The sequence below is a fragment of the Blennius ocellaris genome (assembly GCF_963422515.1).
Source record: "Blennius ocellaris genome assembly, chromosome: 4".
Taxonomy (NCBI): domain Eukaryota; kingdom Metazoa; phylum Chordata; class Actinopteri; order Blenniiformes; family Blenniidae; genus Blennius; species Blennius ocellaris.
In genome coordinates, this window is record NC_137653.1 from 7,183,623 (window position 1) to 7,194,504 (window position 10,882).

At 39.0% G+C, this 10,882-nt stretch overlaps 1 protein-coding gene across 1 annotated transcript; it reads left to right on the forward strand.

The window, feature by feature from the left end:
- Positions 1-553: 553 nt before the first annotated feature.
- LOC308129441 (immunoglobulin-like and fibronectin type III domain-containing protein 1) lies at positions 554-7,943 on the forward strand (the record flags this gene model as incomplete). The annotated part of the gene is made up of 23 exons (XM_080495383.1): positions 554-605; positions 704-826; positions 911-1,044; positions 1,198-1,297; positions 1,384-1,425; positions 1,501-1,543; positions 1,684-1,867; positions 1,979-2,092; positions 2,197-2,359; positions 2,488-2,760; positions 2,855-3,406; positions 3,493-3,617; positions 3,704-3,845; positions 3,968-4,261; positions 4,365-4,661; positions 4,764-4,943; positions 5,085-5,213; positions 5,312-5,620; positions 5,727-5,812; positions 5,959-6,151; positions 6,411-6,707; positions 7,524-7,850; positions 7,939-7,943. The coding sequence occupies 23 exons, from the start codon at positions 554-556 to the stop codon at positions 7,941-7,943; spliced, it is 4,164 nt and encodes a 1,387-aa protein (XP_080351509.1).
- Between the last annotated feature and the right edge of the window lie 2,939 nt (positions 7,944-10,882).

Below are 10,882 nucleotides of genomic sequence, written 5' to 3' on the forward strand. Positions count from 1 at the left end.
CAAGCAAAATTAGGACAGTCACTTTCAGGAATTTAGAAAGGGAATGCAAAGTATTTTGGGGACCTGCATTTTTTTTTGTTATTCACTTAAAACTCGTGATAGAAATACAAAGTAATATATATTTAAAGAAAATTACCTTCACTGTCAGACACTGTATTGACCTTCAGTTTGTGATTTTAATAATTAGCTCTCCTTGGGCGAAATAGACAATTTCCCAAAACATATTTTGAATTCAATTATCTCTCTAAGGATAGGCTTTATTTAAAAAATATCCTGTCTGTCTGAGGCATTAGTCACAACAAAGATAAGTGATACCCACTGTAAATTCAGACCATCTGGAGGAGGATTAATTGCTTTTTAGGGAGATGTGGGTCTACATGTGGTCATTTTCAGAGTGCAAATCCCATGATATGTTGAGCGCTGACATGATGAGAGAACAACCCTATCCAATCCAGAGAGAAAAGACAAATTGAAAGCATATCCAAGCAAATCAAACAGTGATGTTTTGAATATCTTGTAATACTTTTGCATACACAGAGGAGTTGTTGGCAAGATGGTGAAGATACGTAAAGCTAAAGAAGAGGAGCCAACCGCTCCGGGGCAAGGTAAGCTAAAAAGATAAACAAAGATAAACAAACTTTGTGCAGGATATTTCTCTTATAGAGATTTGTAAATAACCACACTTCGCATCATTTGATGACAGTGAAAATTAGAAAGAAGTCAAGGGTGCCTGGTGTTATGATCACTCAATATGTGGAAGAACTACCGGAAGGCATGACAACCCCAGATTTCACCCGGAAACCAATTGCTCTCACAATTCAAGAAGGTAAAATAAAATATTTCAAGTCAATTCAAGAAACAGCAGATGATATAATTTGACAACTCAAGCTACTCACTTGCTCTTCTGTAGGGAAACAGGCCATCTTCAGAGCAATAGTCATTGGAAATCCAGCACCAACAGTGACCTGGTTGAGAAATGATGGAGAAATAGATGAAAGCTACAAAGCGGTCTACGATACAGCTTCTGGAGAATACCAGCTACAAGTGAGATCACCATCTTTCATCAGGAATTGGTCAAACTTGCTCAAATACATGTGGAATATTCAAATCAACGAATCAGTCGAATACATATTAAATATGCCCGCATGCTTTATAATATAATGTAAAAAGTATTGACACATATACTGTAATTGATAGATACCCGACGTATGTGTGGACCAAGCCGACACCTACAAGTGTTATGCAAAAAATGAATATGGAAAGGCTATAGTGACAGCTGCACTAAATGTCATTGAAGGTAAGGTATTCTTTATTTTTTAAGTTAATTTACCAACCGATCACACTTTTCTCACATCAGTTAAATTTGCTGCATTTGGTTTTCAGTGGGCTATAAAAAGAACAGAGTCATGCAACAATCAAGAACTGGTAAGTAGCTAAATAGTAATTTCCAGTGATCCTTTGTTAAAAACTCTAACCACAGTTACTATGGTTTTGTTAAAGCTATCCGGGAGCTGCCAGAGGATTTTAAAAAGTCTCTGAAATCGTAAGGAGGAAGTTTCTTGACATCTATTTTGTGGTAGTACTACCAGCAGTAAAAATAATTATTACCATTACCAATCAACCTCATCATAATAATTTTATAACATATTTATTATTAATTAATTCTTTCACTTCCTTTCAAAGGTTTGACATTGAACCAAAAGAGGAGCCAAAGCTAGAAATCGATGAAAAGTTTTGGGAATTGCTGATGAGTGCAGACAAGAAAGATTACGAACGCATCTGTGCACAGTACAGCGTCACTGATTTCCGTGGGATGCTGAAGAAACTAAATGAGAAGAAGATGGAGAGGGAGGTAGAGCAAGAAAAGGTACATTCCAGTTTTTTATCTAGACATATAAATAAAAAGATAATACCCCAAATATCATGTGTGAATAATATATTTGATGTATTCCTTTTTTCCAAACTCTAATCATGGCAGGTTGTTGAGAGACTTTGCAACTTGAAGCCCATTCAAATGAAAACGGATGGTGCTGCAGAGTTTGAACTTGAAATGTCCCTTAGAGACCCAACCAGCAAAGTTTTCTTATACAAGGCGAGTTGTTTGTGTTTCAGCAAACATTCCAATTTTCCAAACAGGATACATTCCATGCATCCTTTACAACACAACAGCATTTGTAACTGCGTTTATCTGCACAGGATGGAGTGATGGTTCCTTTTGATGCTGACGTAGAGGAAAAACATGGATTGAAACAAGTGGGAAAGAAGTTTGTGTTTAGCATCAATGGTGTTAATCCGGAAGATGCAGGATTATACCAAGTGGAAGTTGATGGAGTTAAAATCTTCTCAACAGACTTAAAGAGTAAGTAATGCACCGAATACTTGATCTACTTGCACAACTTAATTAGACTCAACATGTAACAAGTGATCTTATTTGCCTTGTGAATGCAAAAAATGTCATCTTGAAATGCACCTTTGTCTTTTGTTCAGTTCCCACCGCAGACTTCTTGGTTAAGGTTCAAGATGTGAAGGCAGAGGAACGCGAGGATGCTGTATTTGAGTGTGTGATCTCACATCCTGTGAAAAAGATTGATTGGATGGGGAAAAGTATCACACTTGAGCAAGGAGATAAATACGACATTCTTGTGTCAGATGATATGCTGATTCACACATTGGTAGTGAAAGACTGCATGCCTCTGGACAAGGGAATCTATGCAGCTGTGGTTGGGCTTAAATCCTGCAGTGCCTGGCTTCTAGTAGAAGGTAGGATTTTATCAATTCACGCCGATTCAAATCAATTTTTTTAATGGTTGGGTAAGTTATTGACATGTCGTATCATGATGGACTTTTCTAACAGTTGACAAAGATCCAAATACAAAAGGGAAGAAGAAAGCGCGCAAGACAACTCGAGCAGGTGGTGGCGGGGAAGAACTTCTGAAGATTGCCCAGGAGCAGCAGGCTAAGATAGAGAAAGAGAGGGATGAGCTGATCTCAAAGGTGAAGGCGGAGGCAGAAGCAGCTGCTGCTGCAGCAGCAGAAGCGGCCGCAGCAGCTGCAGCAGAAAAGGAAGCGGCAGAGGCGAAGGCTGAAGCAGAAGCAGAGGCAGCACCCAAAGCAAAACCTAAAGCTAAGTCTAAAGACAAGGCAAAAGCCAAGGCCAAGCCCAAAGTAAAGAAAGAGAGTACAGCAGAAGGGGAAGGGAGTGGAGATGGAACAGAAGCTGCAGAAGTAGAGGAAATTGAAGAAGAGGAGGAAGAAGAGGAAGAGGGTGAAGGTGATGCAGCTACACAGGAGGTAAAAGCAGCTGAGGGGGAAGCATCTGCTGAAGTTGCTGATGATGAAGAAGGTCCAGTTCAAGTGAAAAAAAAGAGAGTGAGAGCAGGCCCGCTTGTACCAGAAACCGTCATTGGTAAGCTTCAAACAAATAGAAAATCTTCATTTGTGATAGATATATAATTCTTTAAAAATAAAATGCCAATGCTGTCTTTCGTGTAGATCCAGGTGTTTACTTCACTGGTGCGCTGTCAGACGTAGTAGCCATTATTGGTACTGATGCCGAACTGGTCTGCAAGCTGAGCAGTGAGGACTGTGAAGCAGTCTGGTACAAAGATGGGAAAGAAGTAAGAAACCTTACATTTCAGAAAATAACAGCTTTGACTATCTATGATCATTTTTGTTTGTTCACAATTGTTTGTTTGCATTTCAGTTAACAGCCACAGATGACCTCAGTTTTGTGAAAGATGGAAACTATCGCAAATTAATTATTAAAAGCTGCAAAGAAGAAGACAGTGGAAAGTACCGATGTGAAGCAGATGGACGTAAATCGGAGGCCGTCCTAAATGTTGAAGGTACAGTCATAAAATCCAGATGAATCAAAACTTGCAGTCACATTAACCAGTATTTAAACAGTATTTTTATTGAAACTATATTTTTCTTTCCTAAAGAGTTTCACTGTGATTTTCTTTACCAGATCCTCCGAGAATCAACACGGATGACCTCGCTGAGTTCAAAGCGCCTGTCATAATCAAAACTGGGAAAGATGCAGCCTTTAAGCTCTCATTTGTTGGCCGTGAACCGATGAAGATCCAATGGTACAATGAAGGTGAAGAGCTTTTAGAGGACACTCATATCAAGATCGAAAGGTCTTCGTCACACAGCCGCCTGCTGCTGACCAAGTGTCAACGCAAAATCAGTGGTGAAATCAAGATTAAGATTAAAAACGAATGTGGAACTACTGAAGCAACCACACAACTCATTGTACTAGGTAGGTGTTTTAAATAGTCACATCTTCCTGATTTTATTCTTCAGTTTAATGTCCAATGCATATACATTAACACAGCTGTTTTTCTGTCTTTTCTTTACAACAGACAAGCCCACAACACCTCTGGGCCCTGTGGACATCATCGAAAGCTCTTCAAGTTGTATTGAGTTCAAATGGAGACCACCCAAAGACAATGGCGGTTCGCCTATCACAGACTACATTATGGAGCGCCAGCAAATTGGCCGAAATAGCTGGAAGAAGTTGGGTAAGATCGGCCCAGAAGCCAAATACCGGGACGTAGATGTGGACCATGGCAGGAAATACTGCTACCACATCAGGGCTGAGACTGACCAAGGCATCAGTGAAATGATGGAAACTGACGACATCCAGGCAGGAACAAAGGGTAAATCTGTTTTCAGACCCCAAATATTAATGTTTTGTTGACCATATCTTACCAAAAGAATTACTAAAATATTTTAATAACATACTTTTATCTTTATTTTAGCATACCCTGGACCTCCATCTGTGCCAAAAATTGTAAGTGCTTTCAAAGACTGCATCAACCTTGCCTGGTCTGCACCCACCAATACTGGAGGAACCAACATTTTGGGGTACAATGTAGAGAAACGTAAAAAAGGCAGTAATCTGTGGAGCCAGGTCAACCCACCTGATGAACCCATCAAAGGTTAGTCCAATTAGGAATGAAACATTATTAGGAAAAGATCCTTTTAGGGTCACGAAAGATTTCGTTTTGTGTTTGAAATGCACACATGACACTTTTAATTGAATTGCATGTGCTTAAGTTTAAAATTTTACATGCCAACAGGGAAACAGTATGCAGTGACGGAAGTTGTTGAGGGCATTGAGTATGAGTTCAGAGTATCAGCGATCAACATTTCTGGTGCCGGAGAGGCAAGTACACCTTCTGAATTTGTGATTGCAAGAGATCCAAAGAGTAAGTAACAAATCAACACATCCTATACAGTTATTTAGTCTGTTTAAGTCCTGTTTTTATCTAAAAGTTTGCATGCATTGCTGTTTGTATACTTGCAGAGCCTCCAGGTAAAGTAATTGACCTGAAAGTGACAGATTCTACATATACCACTTTATCACTGGGCTGGACCAAACCCACTGAGGAGGAGGGAGTCCAAGATGAGGCCAAAGGATACTTTGTGGATCTCAGACCAGCAGAAAACCCAGAATGGAGTCGCTGTAATTCAAATGCTATCATTATGACTTCCTTCACTATCATGGGTCTGAAGTCAATGGCCATGTACTGGGTACGAGTTGTAGCAACTAATGAAGGTGGAGATGGTGAACCCCAAGAGTTAGACAACTACATCATTGCCATGCCTCCTCCAGGTAATTATTTGGTGGATGTGATCTTGTTACAGTCCGTATTCAACAAATGTGATCCTTTTTTGATTGTCTTTGTCTAAAACATTTCTCACTTTTCTCACTGTCCTAGTGAGACCTCAATTCACCGACAAAAAAATGAAGAACTTCATGGTAACAAAAGCAGGGAATTCTGCTCGAGTCAACTTTAACTTCCAGGTGTAGTATTTTATTCTTATCTGACCTTTGAAACAAATGCCAGTTGCTTCATTTGTGTTTTATAAAGAGGAAGACTTGTTGTTTTTTTTTGCTGTGCAACAAAAAATACTAACTCATATCTATGCTCTGTATATTTCTTGCTACAGGCCTCTCCAGTCCCAAATATCGCATGGCTTAAGGATGGCATGCCTGTACCCAAACACGTGACAGTCAGCAACTCAGACACATCGTCCCAGCTGATGATTCCCGCAGCGGAGCGCCATGACACTGGCATCTACACAATAATCGTCAAAAACCTTGTTGGCCAAGAAACCTCAAGTGTTGAGATAAGAGTCACAGGTACTCTTTTTAATCGTTAAATGATAATAATAAATAATCAAACTAAAGAAACATGAAACGCTTACCAATGCTGAGGAGTTTGTGGCAAATAAATTCTGAGCCGGCCCTTGTGTCCAACTACTTTGAGCATGATGATGAATCTCCCAATGGCTGAGCAAGCACCTACAGTCCCCAAGGGTGTGGTTATCTGCATAACTTTGAGTGAGGTGCTCAATGTCATGTAAAGTATGTTGAAATAGTGGTTTCCTACCTCCTCCAGATGACCCAAAGCCTCCAGGCCCCGTGGATCTGGAAGAGACCGTACCGGGAACTGTGACGGTCTCCTGGACTGCCTCTCCGGATGAAAAGAAAGACGACAGGCTGCACTACATGATCACCAAACGTGATTCTGTGAAGCGCACATGGCAAGCTGTGGCAGACCACCTCTTCAATAACAAGTACACCGTCATCAATATCATGCCAGGAAGACAGTATCAGTTCCGGATCTATGCCAGGAATGACATGGGCCTCTCCAAGCCTTCTGAGTCTCCAACCTGGGAAGTGAAGAGGAAGAAAGGCAGGTTTCAAAAAGAGAGTTGCACTACAAAGCAGCAGAGACTCTGGAATAAACTAATTTATAGAGTTGATCAAATGTTTAAAATCCAATCATAGCACCTTTACTAATCATGTAATCCTTTCAGTGTAGATGAATTTAAACAGAATATGTTTGTGTTGAAACCATTGAAGATAGGAACATGTAAAGGTCACCTTCTTGGCTTTTTTTAATTGAACACAATGAAAACATCAGTTTCAATTTAGAATCGACTTGGGAAAAGAAATTACACATGAATTAAGTATTTTTGTTTCATAACTAACTTTTCCAAAGAAGTCAAATAAGGCATATTTTTTAATGAGCCAATAAACACCTTTTACCACTATTGTGGTTAAACTTCAGATGGTGCTAATGTTTTAAAATACTATAAAAACTGAAAATAAAAATATAAACAGCAACACATTTACACAGAAAATTACAAAATGCTTACTTGATTTTTGATATCCGACTATGAATTAGAAATGTGAGAGTTGTCAATGGCACAAAGTTCTTGTGTGTCTAGGTTCTGATTCAAAACTATGTATTCCAAATAAGACACAATTGTAGGTCAAAGTACATTTAACTGCAAAGTTAGTTATTATTGTAAACAAGCATTCTCTTTAGCGGATGAAAATCAATCTGTCAATCCATAATCTACACCACATTGTTCAGTTGAGGAGATGTGAAATCAGATCCCAGCAAATAATGGGTAAAATGATGGGCACACCTTAGAATGCCTCTTACTTGGGAGAATGATACTATGGAAATATATCCCTCTAATGTATTCTTTCTTCCTTCCAGAAACATTTTCTGTGACTGTTTCCAGCCCAAAGGAGTGCAACTTTGAAGCACCTCCATCTTTCACTGTTCCCCTGAAAACACGCAACAGTCCAGAGAGCTACGAGTGCTACATGAGCTGTGCTGTGACGGGAAACCCTCGACCCTACATCAGCTGGTACAGAAACAATGTCAGCCTCAACACCAACACCAACTACTACATCACCAACACATGTGGGGTCTGCTCCATGGTGATACTCAAAGTTGGGCCCAAGGACAGTGGAGACTACACTGTGATTGCGGAAAACGCTCTGGGTAGAGTGGAGTGTTCAACTAAACTCGTTGTCAAAGGTACAACTTCCTCAGTTTGCTCACACGTTTCATTTCTTCAGTTAGAATATGTCTTTTAACATTCCTCTTCCATTTCTTCCTTCTCCAGATTAAGCCGATGTGATCAGCCCTCAACTAATCAAGACGCGTGGTGCCTTTAAATAATCCCAAAAGTCTTTTTAACTATTATAAATCTGCTTTTGTGTGTTCACTCTCTGTGAATAATCATTTACTGTATTAAGGTACATTGTGACTGAGCATATCAAGTATGGCTTTAAGAAATAAAACAATTGTTGGTGACTGTTCATACAAGTAGGTGTATAGGATCGGTTAATTTACTCAAAGCTAAAAGCACTTTGGCAAAGAACAAGCTCTATGCTCTGCACTGATAGGCCAGTAGGAATCGGGAGGTGGAGTCAAGACTATAAGAAGGAACAGGAAGTGATGTGGAGGGAGGAGAAGATGGCTGGCATTGAAGACTACAAAGCTCAGCACATCTCATGAGGATAGGGACAAATCTTTTGGGCATGATTTTACCTTTATGTGTTTTTTTTGTTTGTTTGTTTGTTTTTTGAGAAAAAACTGAATAAAAGTGGACTTTAACCCTGCAGCTATATTTCGTCCTCCTGAAGCCGCTGCAGTGTTGCTTCACCCTCACCACATAAGATGATGTTTATCATGAAATCTTTATGGCATATGGAATGATACGAGTATGATAAATATACTGATGTTCACTGTAATCCATGTGAAACCTATAGGAACATTACAGTCAACCTCATGATGGCACTAGAGGGACGCTGAGGGGACAGCGAAATTCAGGACGCTCTCCCGTGAGACCATTAATGTTTGTAACGAGTTTTACAAAATGACAACGAAGTTCATTGGGAGCCCTCGTTTGGAGACCTTGGATGCTGCGAATGTACAAACATTCATGGCATTTCATCCAGTAGTTAAGAGATGTTTGTCTCATGATACACTGCCACACTACAACAATATACAAAAAGTGGCACTGATTCTCTATGTATACATTTTCAAAGGCACAATTATCACTGAAGCATGTCAGTCAAGGAAAATTGTAAATATAAAACTATATGAATCCAAAACAACCTTTGTCTTAGAAAAAATATTATTGTCATATACATTTTATTTTAAAATTATTTTTCTTCCTGAATTAAAAAAAAAAAAAAGTTCTGCATAACCCTGATCCTTACTGTGAGATGACACAGTATGTGTATGTTCATGGTGTGGCTCCATATGCACTACTTTTTTATCTGCTTTGCAAATGTCATGTGGCTTCAAATTTCTCTTTTACTACGAACATGTGTTTGCAAGCTTTCGGGCTATATAGCACACTCTTATGGAAAGTCATAAATGACACAATTTAATGTGCATGACTTCACGCAACAACCACACACCTCTCTGTCAAATCCGAGGACACACCAATATCATCAGGTCAGCCACGTGACATCATCTTGTTATTGCCATGCAACACTTTAGTATGGGTTTACTGGAGGCTTTGACATTTAAAAGCTCATAACCACATCCCAGTAGTATTTAGTAGAATTGTTTTAAAAAAAAGGACAAAACATGTTTTCACCCTTGAAGAAAAGCTTTTATCACAAAATGCTTGTGAAAAAAATGCAAATTAAAAATAATGACACAAAAAATAACATATGCTGTAGATTATTGACCACAACTTGAGTAAAAAGTTAAACAAATTCCTGTGAAATGTTATCACAATAATCACATTGGGTTGTTGTGGTATATTTCCCCAGAATGTTTCAGAAAAACAGAACCAGGTTTACTGACTAAATGTTGGAATCAGCCGATCTTGCTGCGAGTTGTGCAAAGTTAGCTCGTTTCATCATTGTTCTGCATGGAAGAATTCAAAGCTTCTGACTTTTGTGACCTCCTGCAATAAATGCCTTCACAAGAACATCAAGCGGCTCGTATCGGCTTCCCACGCCTGAGAACAGTTCTAGTTCCTGTGCCACGCATCTACTTTTATTACAAGGCTTGAAATATCGTCACACACACACACACAATCGTGCTCAAACTGAACACAGCTCTGTTATTGCCAAGACCACAATAACTGTGTGTGGTTGAAACAGCCCTGACTCCAGAAAGGATCTGAATGACTCCCAACATGTGTGTAAATAGCCTCGTGATGGTCAGCGTGCTCAGTCGAACATTAATTTCTCCTTCATAAAATAAGAAAAAGTTTTTTAACCTTTTTTTTTTTTTTAATTTAGGGCTGACGCAACTCTAAAATAGATCAAAAGTACCTACTGAAAAATAATCTAGAGAAAGAATTGTATCACGCTGACTTCCAACAATCAGGATTCATGCACCGAGTGTGGTTAGGTGTTCAAACAAGATTGCTTTCATCCGCAGAAAAAGTAAAACTAGCCGTAGGCAGGAAAGTAACTTGGTGGGAAACAAGTGTACATTTTCAGAGAATTTCCTACTTGAAAAGTCTGACAGAAAAATTTATATGAAAACAAACTGAAAGAAAAAAAAAAACCTATCCTGTACAACATAACCTTTTCAGGTAACTTGAGGCATATTCATCTCCATTCCATTCATTTATATTACATCTATTAAGCAAAATGTCATAGCATCAGAGTATGTTTGCTCACGTCTGCTCTCATCCATCATGCTAATAAAACTGAGACCTCACAGTCATGTGGTCAATAAACCCAAAATTAAATACATAGCCTGTCACCTGTAGTTATGACACATGTAGTGAGATATGTGCGTGTGTATGTTCACGGGATTATATCAACAGGCGAGGTGTTATTTTATCTTTCACCTTTACCTTTATTAAAGCTTGATTCATAAAACTCAAAAGTCAAATTACATTCAAACTCGAGCTGGATGGGAAAGAAGTTGGTTTTGTGCCTATATGTTTTAAAGGCCATCATAAAATGCATCTGGTACTTAGCTCAGGAAGGCTTTTTTTAGCTGCTTGAAATGAGTGCGCTTTATTACCTATTGGACATGACTTGTGTAAGAAATAACTGTTTACCAGCTTTGTTCATGAGGGTTCCTAA